A 15,387-nucleotide genomic window follows, 5' to 3' on the forward strand; every position below is an offset into this window, starting at 1 on the left:
AAGAATACCAGCACTGTTCTCTCCTCTTCTGTGTTCCACTAGCAGAGTGACAGAAGGTTATTTATTGAAATACCCATCAGCCAGTGTTTGCTGTGATTTCTGAAACAAGACATTTGAAAAAAAATATTAAAATGCATGATACAATAAAGGTAATGTTAAGTTTGGTGAAAGAGCAGTCAAACTAACTTCTAACAGTTTTAATAGGAGATTGTTTGGATTCCAATGGAGACTCCAGCTTGCAGAGGATTGTGAGTTTTGTTTGGAACTTTTTTAATAAGCAGACCACTTCCCCCCCCCCCCCCCCCTTTTAAATAAAGTAAAAAAATGTGCCATGATGTGGATGCTGACGGCTAGTAGGTTTGTCTGTCTTACGGATGTGCTGAGAACCCTTAAGCAGTAATCCAGGGGCTTTGAGGGATACTCAGATTGCGAGTTGAAAACCATTGTTATAGATAATTAATTTCTTCCTTATGTTTCCTGCTTCAACAAGAAAATAATGTGGTAATTATGGGGCACTGCTATCTTTAGATTTAGAGGTGAAGCTGACTAGCGTAACTGTGTGTCTGCTTTTTGGTAGTACCCATTACTTAAAACCTTGAAACCATGTTAATGGCATCGTAGGAAGTCTCCTTACCCAGGTGCAGCACAGCTGCAGCTGTGGCTAGAAGATAATTCTGCAGGTGAATCCTGATTCTGGGTGACTAGTTTTAGTAACTAGCTTGTAGGACTGAAGGTATGTTTTATGAAGTTTATCTTTTCTTTATGGAAACATGATGGAAGTGGAGGTTAATAGCAATTATTATGTGTGTGTATTCATACAGTATAAGCTACAGGAGTTCGTGGCATCAGACCTGATGTGTCTTAATGGTTACATGCCACTTGGGTTTTATTAGAATAGAGAAAAATCCTCACAGAAAGCCTGATAGATCATAATTTTGGATGCCTTTTTTGGAACAGCTTGAACAGTGAAAGAAAAAAAGAGTCCCAACTTAGTACATTCACATTTTATGTCTCCCCATCTCAGTTCAAAGTCGTAATTTGTACTTAACGCTTTATGGAAACAGAGCAGGCTCACATACTTGTGTGTGCATCTAAGGCATTTGAGTGTTTACAGTGAAGTGTATTGCTGCATAAATGTGACCATATTATTCTACAAAATTCAAACGGCTTCTGGTCAGACTGGCAATACGCCTCTTACAGAAAAGCGGCCAGAAGAGGTGACCTGAACATCTGTGTCAAGCTTCAAGAAGGAACACAAGCACTGCATTTAATTCCCAGCAGTAGAAACATTCAACAAAACATTACTTATGTCATCCTTATATAAACTACCCATCTACAAAAGTGCACACACATGGGGCGGGGCGCGGGGGTGGGGGTATGAACCTGCATTTGACAACCTAGGAGAGTCTTGTTAACACCCTAATGGTAGATGGTATTCATAGGAGAGGTGTTATGAGAACGTGTCCAAACAAAAAGTATGATTTCAGGAAAACAGAATTGCTAGGGAAAGAAGAATTGTGCTGCTTGTGTGGGGGGGGGGGAACCCAATGTGGTCTCAAAACAGATAACCAGTAGGTGTTTATCATAAGCATAGTTCAAGTGACAGGAGCCTCAGTGGGAAAGTAGCGTTGACCTCATGCACATACAACTATGGCTTGATGAAAGTGTGTCCTTTGTTTGACTACAGAACTTCAGGCATTGTCGTGCTGAGAAGTACTGCTGATCCTGAGATTTGAACAAATGGGCTTTTAAACTTTCATGTTCTGTGCCTTTTTAAAAACCAAACAAAACAACAGCCAAAAGTCTGAGAAGATTTAAGCAAAAGACAGACGTTTAGCTGTTTTCTGGATTCTTCTTCCCCTTTTCCCAAGGGCAGGGGAAATAAATAAAATAAACAAACTGGAGCATTGTAGTAGAATTTGGTGTTTGAAAAATAATTTACTTCTCTCATTGAGGCAATTATTTTTGCTCTTCATGTCCATGCTCAAACCAGTATACATTAAAAGATAAACCAAGCATATCCTTCCATGAAGTCAGATGACATATAGAACATATAATCTAATATCAAATAAATATCAGCAGTGGTAAGTATGCATTGTAGTTGAGGCAGGAGTGACTTAACGATGCTTGACTGTTGTAAGCATATATATCGTGTTTATGTGTGGGTGGCCACGGGCAGCATGAACACTGATAGTTGTGGTGTCATTAAAGCCAGGTTACTTAAAAATAATTTGGTCGATTCGTCCATAAATCCAATCTGATACCCGTGATTACACATGTCATTTGCCTTGTTTCTCACTTACCGGTGTTTCAGCTTTAAAATGCTCCCCTTCTTCTTTTTCCAGACTCCCTTTCAGTCTCCAGCAATGATGCCAGTCCTCCTGCTTCGGTAACATCCCTTCAGCCCCACATGATCGGTGCACAGAGCTCTCCGGGCCCCAAGCGCCCAGGCAACACTTTGAGAAAATGGCTTACCAGTCCTGTGAGGCGTCTGAGCAGTGGGAAAGCAGATGGGCATGTCAAAAAACTGGCCCACAAGCATAAGAAGAGTAGAGAGGTTCGTAAAAGTGCCGATGCAGGCTCTCAGAAGGACTCTGATGATAGCGCAGCAACCCCACAAGATGAAACTGTTGAGGAGGTAAGTGTTCAGGGCAGCTTCCCGAGACTCGTTTTTATGTTTTTCAAAGAACTACATGTTGTCAGGTGAAGGTTGTCTCCTCATTTGACTGTCCAGCAGCTGATCAAAGTGGCATGTGCCCATGTGCTCATTCTTGATGACTGCTGTACTCTGTGTAAGTGCTGTGCCAGGCACAGTTTGCTCCCTTCTGCGTTGAGAGTGGTAGTATGATAGCTCCGTGGAGAAGGCTGTGTAGTTAAAAAGGAGAAATGGGAGAGTAAACAGTTGTTCTTTAGCTTTGCTTTCTTATCCCACTTAGGAAAGCAGCTTTGTGAGTAAAGGTGCTTCATGTTCTGGGAATAATCAGGTCATTTTGTATTTTCTTTCCTTTTCCTGTTGATGAATCAGGGAAAAAACAGGGAGAGCCGCTTAACTGCTTAAAGCTGTATGTACACCTTGAGCAAGAGTTAGAGCACAGAATTACTGGCCCTTCAAATCAAAAGGTAGATAAACACAGTAGTTTTCATTAGAGGGGAAAAAACCTGTGAACTATTTGAGATTTTGCCACCAAGGACATCTGCCGGAGGCCTCCCTTCCTCCCACAAACATGTGCCCATCCTTGGAAGCCTGGAACTGGTGTATGAGCAAAGCCTGCCTTCAGTTAGGTGCGGACAGAGTCACATTCCCTTCTCTTATAAACCTGTGGTTCAGGCTGAAATGAACGGCATCTTACTGTTTCCAAGGGCACAGCAGCTTGCATGCTATACAGTTACTCCCTCCTTCCAGGCTTGAATCTGAGTAGTGGTTTTGGTAGTTATTGTACAGAAAAGTGGTCTTGGATGCCCAATTACTTATGTAGTACATCTTTTTTTTTTTTTTTTTTTTTCCTTGCTCCTGGCATATTTTGCTGCAAGCTTGGAACATCAGTGAAGTTACGCAGTAAATGTAGGAAAGAAAAGTACTAGAGACTTGGCAGCATGGTGAATTGGGAGATGTGGTTTGGGAAGGAATATTGGCCTCTGTCCTTGAATGGCAGGCTGTAGAAAAAGGCCCTCTGTGATGCAGTTGTAGTGGAAGTGTCTGTTATTCTGCAGTTCTGTGAGTGAGGGAAAACCTAAGGCCAGTGCCTTAAAATCAGGAAAAAGCAATAACCGTCTATGCTGTCTTCCTTTAAAGATAGTTAAATCATTCTGTGAGGTCAGTTATATTAAACTTTGGCTAGTTGAAATTATATTCCTTATATAATTGGAAGGACTGTCTTTCGACACCACTGTAAAAATTACGCAAGCAGTCTGCTCTTGCTGCTTAAAGGGGGAAGGGGCAGAAAGGACAATTGAGAAAATACTTGACGTTGTAATAGGGGGGAGTCATATCCTTTAGAGGTCTTGCTGTGAGGGTTGGTACTTCAGATACAAAGTTCTTGAGTTTCTGAAGTTAGAGGAATGTGGCTCTTCACAGAACTGAACTTGGAAAGCAAGCATGGCTTTGGTAACATTTTCCTGTAGTAAATTTCAAGCTGAATGTCTTGTTCTCAGTATCTCAATCCATCTGCTTTTACCAGACACTGAAAAATATTTTTGGCATCTGCTTTTCCCCCCCCGCCCCTCTGTTGAGCAGTTGCACTGCAGTTCGCAGTATCATCTTAACTTGTTGGGAGAGGGGTGAGATCTACAGAACAGACTTAAGACAAGCTCGTAATCCCAAGCTTTGTGCTGTTGAGGAGGTAACAAAGCTTGAATCTCTTGGTTTTATTTACAGAGAGGTCGGAATGAGGGGCTGAGCAGTGGCACTCTCTCCAAGTCATCCTCTTCGGGCATGCAGAGCTGTGGAGAGGAGGAAGGTGAGGAGGGAGCGGATGCTGTGCCACTCCCTCCTCCAATGGCAATTCAGCAGCACAGTCTTCTCCAGCCTGACTCGCAGGATGACAAGGTAGGAGGAGGAAGCAGGGAAGGCTTCACATGTTGATACAACCTGTGTTTGCACAACCTATGTTTGCACAAGTTTTTCTCCTGTTTCCACAAGTCTCTGTAATGTATGTAATGCAGCTTTGTGGTTGACAGAAATAGTCCCTATGTCACTTTAGACAACATTAAAAGGGTTTCCTGTGGAAAGAGTATGAATTAAGTGCTTCTAAAATAGAGAAGCATTTAAAGCGCAGAAAATTTTCTGCAAGCACTTTAAATGTGGAAATGGGCCACTTTGCAGGCCTATTTACATCTGTGTGGATGATGCCATCTTTAGTGATCAGAATGTAATTGGTTTATAGTCATACCTTTTGGTACCGAGGTTAAAAAACAATTTGCAAATAAACTTTATTAGGAGAAATTAACAGTTGTACATAACCTTTCTAGGTCACAGGTTGTTCACCAAGCCCTACTAGTTTGGATTGCCTCAGTTCAGGGGGAAAAAAATGTACATGCCTCAACAGAAGGAGGTGTTCATATCAAATCTGAGGTGTTGGGGGTTTTTCTTCCGTTTTTTTTTTTCCTTGGTTTTTTTGGATGTCTGAGAAAAAGGTGTTCCAAGATGTTAATATCCAAATAAGGGTCATAATCCAGCTGTTTTTTACAAAGCCATGTTAAAATTGAGGGTAAAAGACTTTGCATCGGTAAGGAAATTCTGGATGTATGTAGTAACTGCATGAAGGACATCTTCCTTGAATATAATCTGGTTTTCTTATGTTGATGCATTGAGAGGGTTTATTTCAATTTTCAACCTGGATCAAACATTTAGAGGGACAAGTATGAAGCCTGGACATGGAGATTTTAGAATGCAGTCTAGACGTGCAGCAAATGCACTTATTACTGTTTTCTTCTGATTTTGCTGCTTAAAATTTTTAATCTGTGCCACTGAATGTTGTTAGTGAATTTTGTGGCTGGTTGCTTGCTGTTCTTCTCAGTGATGCAGATGTTTTTGATAGCTTTGGCTGATCTTACTTCTTTCTGTTTTGTTTTTTTTCTTCCTTTTAAAAACACTGCCTTTCAGTGGGGATTGCCCTCATCCCTGAAAATATTGTTTGTAAGATCAAAATGGCTGGCTGCTGTGCTCTATGTGTATTTAATTCCTATATGTTTTCTCAATCGAAAAAGTGTAATATACGAGTTGGGGAGTTAATATATTGGGAAATATTCCATAAGCAAAAATAGGCCAGCCTTTAGACCTGAGAGAATATTTTATTGCTAGAAAATAACAATCCCAGTTTGAGGCTTTGAAATAAAATTTAAAAAAAATGTTGGTGAAATACATTAAAGTTCCTGCTGATAAGCTGCCGTATTTGTATGTCTCTTCAGCGATATAAAAAAATTGATATGCGAGTCTTATAAAAAGTTCTCAAGATAAAAATGGATTTTGCTTAGCAAAAAACGGCAAGAACAGTTACGTGAAGGGCTATGCCTGTAAGGTAGCGTCCCCTCACTTTTGTATTTCTGGTGCCAAGTCAGACCCTTGCCACAGCAGAGTAAGAGGCTTTGAGTAGCTTTCAATCCCCAGTAAATACTGCTTTCACTTCTTAAGAGGTTAACATGTACCCACTGCAGTAAACACATGTTGGGACAGTTTCTGAAGTAGCTTAAACTGCATTCTAAAGAAGACTTCTGAGAAGTTAAAATTTGGTAAAGTTAGTATCGTACCAAAATTTTTCAAAACATGCCAATAGCAATTAATCTGTGGTGCATCGGTTTTGTGCAGTATCTGTCCTACTGCACGGTGGAAGGCAAAAAAAAGTCCCCTCATGTGGCAGCCTTCTAGGTTGTGGATGCCTCCCCGAACTTCACACGCCAAGATGAACCACCACTTCCCAGTACCTAAAGCAAATGCTTTATTGGAACACAGAAGTGAGAAGCCAGAGCGGTTTTACCTAGCAGAAGTCAGTTGGCTCTATTGATGGAGTTACTGTTTAATAAAAGGCCTGCAAACAAATTCCCAGTTGGTTGACTTCTGGGTGGAGTCCTCCTTCACATTCCTGCCACACTTGGTGGTTTCTTGGGTTGCTCAGCTCCTCTGGATCCCGAGGAATGTCTCCTCCTTTCCGTGACCTCAGAGGCTTGGCTTTCATCTGTGCTTCACTGTGAGCATTTCCTCCTCTCCAGGGATCGTGGTCTATGCTCTGTGCTGGAAACTCCCTGCTCTCTGGGTTTCTCCTTCCCTACCCAGCCCGCTGTGGGCTACAGCAGCATCTCGCTCTTGCACGTGCTCAGTTGCTGCCTTTACCTTCCCTTGTTTTCTGGGCAAGAGGTGTATTCTGCTCCCAGAGTACGTCAGCAGGCAGACTTCATCTCTACAGCTCCTTCTTTTTCAGATAGTATGTGATACAACCACATGAACTGGAAACAAACCAGTTCTGAAGTTTTACTAACAGTCACACCCCATATACTCCCCTAGAGCAATAACAGAGAGAAGGGACCTTGACCAGAGTCTGGTTCCAACGCTGTCAGTGTTCTGTAAAGCTAAGCTGAGCTCCGCAGCCAAAGTGAAAACCCACATACAGACACAACTTTGGAAAACACGGTCAACATTCAGATGTCAGGAGCTTACAGTTGCTTAAAAGGCACACCAGCTGTGGGATTGCTCAGGTTTTGGTGTGCATGCAATCGTCATGTGTTAAGCCATGCTGATTTGTCTAGTATCACTAAATAACACAACCATTTTCTCCCCTAAGGGCTCATCTGCACAGTATGCATTCTTCCATTCAGTAGAATCATTGCACACTTCATGGATTTGCATTTGATGGCAGTTTGCAAGTTGTTTGCATTTAATTTTTGGATAAGCAGTATTGAAGTTTCAAGAACAGTTGTGTTTAATATGAAACTAATTACTTTTGCTTTTTGTTTTCTCTTTTTATAAACTCTGATGCAGCATTATGTTGACTTGTGTTCTGTCTCTGCTTTGGCTCAGTTCCCATATCTTTCCATTTAAAGTTGTCTGTTTTTCCTTTGCTTACCCAACCCCTGTTTTCCTTTCCGAATAAGGCAAATACAAGGCAAGCTACCTAAAATCTGTATATTCTTTTTTTTGTACTGATTTATGGTGAGCCTTGTTACACTCATGCTTGATTTGAGCAGAACCTCTTGTGTTAAGTCATTATATGTGCCATTTCTTTGTCCAGTTTGTTGATAACATTTGCAGGACAGCTTACCCTGTGCTACGTGATGTTCACTGTGCTGTTTGTAATATGAAGTAAGGTTCATATTACGCCCTGTTTCTATTTTCCAGTTATTTAATGATAAATGTAATATGCAAACGACACTGTTTGCAAATTACTGAGGCTGAACTTAATGGCCCTCTCCCAGAATCCTTTACTGTGAACACCTTTTACCTTCAGTTGTAGCTATAAACTGGCATTTTATAGCTTATGAGGCCAGAGATCTTCTGTGCTCTACACATACCATTGGGGAAAATGGATGGCACAAGGAATGGGTGAGCTCAATTTCCCCTCTGAATCTGGGCAATATACCCCAGCTCCTTTAGAAAAGTAAATGCCCCTGAGTTACTGGTGTATTTTTTCATAGCTCAGTGATGCTTGCCCCTTTATGTCAAGTCTTCTTGTTCCTGTTACTCTTCTGCAGTTGTTGCTTTGTTTAACCAGCAATAAAATACATTAACAGTTCGTTGTCCATTGGGTCGGCTCAGGTGATTTTTATAGCTATTTGTCAGGTATTATCATAGTCAGCAAGATGCAGGATACTTCCTTGACTTCTGTTGCGTATAGGAACAGGAGTTTTTATCCCAGCATTTAACTTCTATGGGGGTTACTTAAAATTTGCAATTCCAGTTGCCCAAGTTGGAAGGGATGGTATTAGTGCTATATTACACTGACAGTTATTGTTGAGTACCTTTGTCTGACAGAGAAGTGAAGGAAGCCTCTTGATACTTGAGCATGTACCAGGCTAACTCTGGGATTCTCCTTCCTTTGTGTCATTGCACAGACCTCTTCTCGACTATTGGTGCGGCCAACAAGCTCCGAGACACCCAGTGCTGCAGAACTAGTCAGTGCAATTGAAGAACTTGTCAAAAGTAAAATGGTGAGGCTGACTTTGGCAGATGCATGCATTTAAAGCAGTTGTGTCTTCCAGTCCTGACTTGCTATTTAAAGAAAAGCTACGTGTGTTTGACTTTTAAAACTTGATGTCTGTTTCCAAAGTTGCTTTCTGGGTTGGTGTAAGGGTCATTTATATGCCCTCTTTTGTAAAAGCACTTACTGAATAGGTAAATGGCTATGTAGAAAAGAAAAAAACAGTAAATAAGAGGGAAGGGAGATGGCAGGAAATTTATGTCCTGTTAGTACAAAGAAAACGTCCTATCAGTAAAATGAATGTGAAGACCCAGTGTCTTAGCTTGGTAGACCTTTATGAGAAGGATCCCTGAAACAAAATTTATAGCAAACCTAATAAGGTGAAATGGTAAAGCAGATAACCCTCACACAGAAACATCTATGCTATCTAGCTGCTTTTTAGGTGTAATGTGATAATGAAGAAATAATTAAAAGAGTAAAAGGATCATTTTGTATGATGGTGCCTTCTTTCTTGCTTTTGTTGTTTGCTAACAAAATAAGTAGGAGGAATTTGTTTTAGCTTTTTTAAGTTTCTGTGTTTCTGAAGATGCTTATTGACAAAGGGTAGGGTGTATAGATAATTCCAGGCAGGACCTCCTTCATATTCAAAACCCAGCTTGACCCAGTCCTGGAAAAACTGATATTGCTGACCCTGTTTGAGCAAGGAGGTTTGACTATATGGTCTCAAGAGGTCCCTCAGCAATTCTCTGACTCCCTCAAAACCTTTTAAGTCTTGCTTTTGCAACATAGACCCTGTTGGTCTTAGTAGAAGTGCTGCTGTGAAAACTACAGAGAATTGCAGCATGGCAGCCCCATGTTACCAGAGGCTGATATTTCCCAAGATCATTCTAAACTTAAGCAGCTTTGAATTTCAGAATAAGAAAATTGAGTTTCTCTTTTATCTTTCCTCATTCAGAAAGACTTACACTTCACGTAACTACATGAAATAATTTCTGCGCTTTCTTTAGAATATTAACTTTGCTTTTTACTACTTTTGCACCAGAAGGGTGAATAACCAGTAATCTGTGGCAAAACTCAACGCAGTCTTTTGCAAATTGAAAGTTTGATAACCCATGTGTCTTTCAGGCAGCCTAGCAGTGGATATAACTTAATGATCCATGCATATAGTCCCTGATGGAGATGTTCTCATTTCACAGTTTTAGCCAAGGATCAGCTTCCTCTGTTTTCTGGGCCAGTCATATCGTTATTGTTTTTTTACTTTTTGTAGGGAAAGGAAAAAGATTACAGCTGAACCCCACCCTGGTGAAGTAAATGTGTCTTCCATTAAAGGCTGTATCACATGCAAGGAAAATGTGATATGTAACTGTAGCTTGATCCAATGTTATGGGCTTGAATCAAAGTCGTCCAGTAAATACTTCACAGAAGCTTGTTGATATTGTTTTTCCCATGGCTTCTCCATCTTTTATACAAATAGAAGCCTGTGTAGTCTATACAAGGGAGACAGTGTATCTGGCAGAAGAGAGAGGGACTGTTTCTTAGGATGTGAACTGTCGTGAAGCTCAAGAGCAACACTGACAGCATAGAAGTCACTAATTTCTTCAATGAGTCAATATATTGGCTAGTTATTATGATAAAATGTCTTGACAAAGAATGTCACTTCTGTTGTGTTAAAAAATATAACATCAAAATAATTTCCTTTAAAGATGTCCTATTTATTATTGATAGTAACTTCCATATGCCAGAATCAAAGTACAACAAATGCAATGTAGTCCCTGGCAATAAGCACATATCTGTGTAGCTTCTACTATAGAAGCATTTACATCCTGAGCAGGTTAGTCTGACTTTCAGCCCTTCCTGATGAAACCAGCTGAACTCTGTTCTTTTCCTGTGCAGGAAAGACTGACATATCTGAAATGTGCTTCTGTACAGTTAGGTTATCTGTCCTGGAAAGCCAAGTTGTTGGCTGATTTCCTAGAAGCTTGAGACCTCCTTTGCTGAGATACATTACAATAATGGATCTCCCATAGGTTCCCGTATACAGCTGCGTGTAAGTGTCTCTTGTCAACAAAGGGGAAATAAATCGTTGTTGCTCTCTGTCTTGAAAACCTTCTCAGGCCCTGGAGGACCGTCCAAGTTCCTTGTTGGTAGATCAAGGTGACAGTAGCAGTCCATCCTTCAACCCTTCAGATAATTCTCTTCTGTCCTCCTCATCACCCATAGATGAGATGGAAGAAAGAAAATCCAGCTCATTAAAAAGGCGACAGTAAGACCACATTTTCATTCTGTTTTTCACAGTGTTTTGAGAAATGAAGTGTTTAAAGGAAGTCCATTTTCAACTGGAAGGAGAAACTGTTAGTCTGAAAGGGGGAGGACGTGTTAGGTGTCAAGCATGTAGTCACATATGCAAAGGAAAAGTTTTTTCTCAAACATTAGTTACAGTTTAAATTTCCTGAGATGTTGAATTTCAGTCGTACTGATGTTTGATTTCTGTCACATGTCAATCTCGGAGTTACTCAGGAGGATGCTGATCTTTAAGTGTTCAGAGGGCTATTAGGCTTAAAAAAACTGGTCATTCCCCTTGTTCTGTTTCACCACGCTCTTAATTTCTTTACGTAGCCGTAAACTGTTACCATGGTAGAACAAAAACATGCCTGGCTTCAAAATTATTTAAATCTGTGGGTAGAAATAACAAGTCATATACTTAAGTCTCCAGACCAGAGACATAATAGCATTTTATTTTAAACAATAGTTCAATGTTTAATTTTAATGACACATGTAAGAAAACACCTGACTTGAGATAAACAAAAGTAAGCCTGCTCCAGTTCCAGAGTCAAAGCAGCATCTTGCTTAGAAAGAATGTGCATTAATTCTTCTGTTCCAGCTCTGTTTATCAAACATATGACTGCAAATGTGTAGAAAGGTCTATGCTATTAATGCTTTTTAAGAATCTCTTTTGGTTTTTGGTGAAATATATGTTCACCATTTTCTTTCCATTATAGCTACGTCTTACAGGAATTAGTGGAGACAGAGCGAGATTATGTACGAGATCTGGGCTATGTAGTTGAGGTATGATGTTTTTGATTCTCTTGCTTTTTCTTTTTTTTTTTTTTTTTTAAAATGTGGTACTGACCAGCTGTGTAACTTGAACCTCACATTTTTTTTCACAAGGCAAAGGAAGAAACTGAAAATGTGAGTGCTTGCATTCCGAGTTTTCCTTCCTGCAGACTTTTAACATATTAGAAATACTGCATCAAATCTTACTCTCTTCTTTCTTCCTGTTATTGTGTGAAACCTCAGTGCTCTTCTGAAGAGTGTAGTTTTGTCATTTTTTTTAAGATCACTACCTCTGTTCTAATGATACCTTAGACTATATGGTTTTATTTAGCACAACTGAATTTAAAAAAAGTGTTGTAGCTCAGCATAGAGAGCAACTATCCTGGTTTTGAAAGCCCTGCTTCCTTTCCTACTGCTAGGCTTCTCTTGGACTTCATAGTTTCCTCTTCTGTTAAATGAGACAGCATCACACATTTCCCTTCAGTCTTCAGCTAGCAACAAGATGCATTTGGAAGAATAGAGAGAATGAGCATGACAGTGAATTTCAGCCTAACAAAGTTCAATTCTTAAACTCTGTTTTAAAGGGAGGGGGGGAAAGAAAGATCAGTATTTAAATACTTGTTACAGTATTTAAAGGGTGCATTAGAAGGCTATGAACAGATGTATTTTTGTAAACTAACAAAATAATTCCTGGTGAAAATGCTAGACATCGAAACCTAAACTTGGAAACTAAAACCAGGCCTGACTAATTAGGAATAGGAGTATTGGGAAAAAATGGAAGGAATAGAGTTGCATGAATATTACAAAACTTAAAAAGACTCCCAGCTCTGTGTGATAGAATTGCACAGTGAAATGACTATATACAAAAGAGAAGATGGGAGTATGGGAAGATGTAAAAGGAACGTTATTGCAGCCAGAATGCTTGCTAATAGAATTATGTTCAGATTTTTTGGCGTTCTGTTTGCTCATACTGCAAGTAGTAGTCCATGCAGTGCAGTCCCATATGCAGTGTGGTTGCTGTCTTCCTCAACACATTTTGGGGGAGGGTTAGTGTGGATGGCTGAAATAAGAAACACTGAGCAAAGGAGCACAGAAGCCAGTTCAGCGGCTCTGACATGTATTTGGTAACAGCTCTACCTGGCAAAGCATTGAAGCTGCTTCGGACAATAAGGAAAAGGGCTGTAGAAGTTTCCTCTATGCTTTCAGCCTGTCACATGGCTAAATTAGCTCGAGTGAATTCATCTTGCTAGCACTGGGCAGTGTTGTGTAGACAACCTCAAGCCAATTTGTGATATTTTTATGCCTATGCTCTATGTTATGTTATAGAGCAGGTTTTTGGTTTATTTTTGTGTCTCAAGCGTGCTGTTGTAATGAGCAATTTGGACAGCTGCTGGGAAAAGGGGGATTAAAAGACAACTCACCTTTTTTCTTTTTTTTTTTTTTTTTTTTTTAAAGTTGAAACGTTCACAGTGAATTTCCTTGGACTGTTGCAGGGTTACATGGCACTTATGAAGGAAGATGGTGTACCTGATGACATGAAAGGCAAAGACAAGATTGTATTCGGAAACATTCACCAGATTTATGACTGGCACAGAGAGTATGTATTAACTTGAAAACCATCTGCTGAACAATTCTACCTAAAAATACTTGATTGACTTGAGATTTTTTCCCTCGAATATTCAGATACAAAATAAATACAATTGCTCTTGTGCTTTGAGTTATAGGTACTGTAGATTCAGCTTACAAATGTTGGTATGAAGATTTGATTTAAACAAGGATGCTTATATATAGCAAGTGCTTCAGCTGAGTCTTCAGTATGGATAGTATTATGTAAAGAAGTTTGTACGTTGTTTTGTTTTAAAAAATGTTTTCTCTAAGAATACAGTGTAAAGAATTTGTTGGGATTAGCATGGCAATGTGAGCACCTCGGGCATTCAGACTAGGAAAGAGAAAAAGTGTCAACCAATATATGAAAATAAAGGATTTTATTAATGAACACCAGTATTTTTTCATCTTGGCATGGATTCAGTGCATCCTTTTGGAAATCTGTAATAAAATATTACACTGTTAACATTGTCGTTTTGGATATACATTAATAGCCAGAGCTACTGATAGGGCACACAAAGTGGACCTTGCAGTAAGACCACTTTGCTTTGCAACTACATGTTGCTATGGTGTGTGCTATCAGAAAAAAGTACTTACTCTGTTTATGTTCAGCTTCTTTTTAGGAGAGTTGGAGAAGTGCCTTGAAGATCCAGAAAAGCTGGGATCCCTGTTTGTTAAGCATGTAAGTGCAAACATTGTCATTGGAAAACCCTTATCGCTGGTACATGTTTGATTATTAAGGATTTATCTATGGTACAACATGGTTAAGAAAGTGCTGTAAAACATTCTTCACTGTAAGAGGTGAAGAGAGAGCTTATAAGAGTTTATAAATAGATTAAGTAAATGCTGTAGTTTTTGTCCCCAGTATCTTCCTGTGGAGAAGAAATATGAATGAAGGCCTCATTTCTCGATTCAGTTCCAGTTCTGTGCAAAGGAATTGTCATTTCGTATGATACCTGCCTTCTAATCCCTAGTATCCATGTAGTACCATGGAACATAGGAAACAAAAATAGGAAAGGGGCTTATTCTTCTTTCTGGTTTCAATGCATCCTTATTCTGTATCCTTTCCTCTCCTGAGAATCACAGTAGTGGTGGAGATTCCTCCCTCTTCACTTGGGGAAGCAACTGAGAGGGCCAGAAATTCATGATGTTAAATTCTAGTCCAGCACGGTGCCCTTTATAGCTTTACACAAGTCCCTGGTTTTCCACTTTTCATTTATTAAAAGGAATGATCATGTGATGCATGCGGATATTGTAACACTTCAGAAGGAAATCGGATGAAGTCTAGTTATCTGGAAACTAGATACCAAAAGTCAGGACGCATCAAACATGCTGCTAATCAGTCCTTTTGCAGTTTCCTTGTGTAGAAATACAATTTAGTATCTGTTTGAGGTGAGGTCTCGAGATACTCCAAATCACACAAGACAGCAGAAGGGAAATTGCCTGCTAAATATGATTGTTTGCGCAAGTGTGCAAAGACTCAAGGCAGACTGGATTAAAGCAGATTTAACGGGTTTCAGATTTTCCCTGGAGCCTGTGTTTAAAGTGAATACCAGGGTACCAAAAGAGTGCAGAACCAAACATTAATCAAACAGTAACACTGGAAGCCTGGACTAATAATGAGGAATGAGCTGTTACATTTCTGAGGGATTATTTTATAAAAAGAAAGTATGCGGAGAGGGGAGAATTCTGGCACTGGGAAAATGGGAAACCTGGAGGAAGTAACTCTCCGTGTTTCTGATTGCTGGTTTGCTTTCTTCTGCTATATTTGTAACTGACTTGACTATGAAAGGCACGCTTACCACTCCAGATGGAAAGGCAAGCTGTGATGCTATTACAGCATCCTCTAGAAAAACTGTGACTACCAGCTAGAACATGACGATTCAGTTCCTGATCTTAGTCTGTGTTCTGCATCCTTTTCAATCTCCATCTTGCTTGGTTTTTGCTTTCCATTTGTCCTCGCTGGTCAGTACTTCCTAAGTTTTTGAGCAGCAAAGCCTCTAACAGCAAACCAATCCTAGTAAAATGATAAAGATTTTGAAGTAGGTAATACTCACATATGGTAAGTATGTGTTTCTTAACCAGCAAGGTCAATAGTCAA

The 15,387-nt window shown here is 39.8% G+C and overlaps 1 protein-coding gene across 5 annotated transcripts in view; it reads left to right on the plus strand.

Annotated features, from left to right (window-relative positions):
- Positions 1-15,387, plus strand: part of TRIO (trio Rho guanine nucleotide exchange factor) — a 255,928-nt gene that overhangs the window by 217,288 nt on the left and 23,253 nt on the right. For 4 of the 5 annotated variants that reach the window (XM_040585918.1, XM_040585920.1, XM_040585921.1 and 1 more), the window contains exons 35-41: positions 2,346-2,638; positions 4,376-4,546; positions 8,542-8,637; positions 10,742-10,890; positions 11,627-11,693; positions 13,175-13,278; positions 13,899-13,968. In XM_040585918.1, coding sequence (XP_040441852.1) covers positions 2,346-2,638; positions 4,376-4,546; positions 8,542-8,637; positions 10,742-10,890; positions 11,627-11,693; positions 13,175-13,278; positions 13,899-13,968 — 950 coding nt within the window. Of the gene's footprint in view, positions 1-2,345; positions 2,639-4,375; positions 4,547-7,471; positions 8,033-8,541; positions 8,639-10,741; positions 10,891-11,626; positions 11,694-13,174; positions 13,279-13,898; positions 13,969-15,387 lie in introns of those variants that run through there. The other variant, XR_005826742.1, reaches the window with a different exon arrangement.

This window comes from Falco naumanni, chromosome 3 (assembly GCF_017639655.2).
Source record: "Falco naumanni isolate bFalNau1 chromosome 3, bFalNau1.pat, whole genome shotgun sequence".
Classification (NCBI taxonomy): Eukaryota; Metazoa; Chordata; class Aves; order Falconiformes; family Falconidae; genus Falco; species Falco naumanni.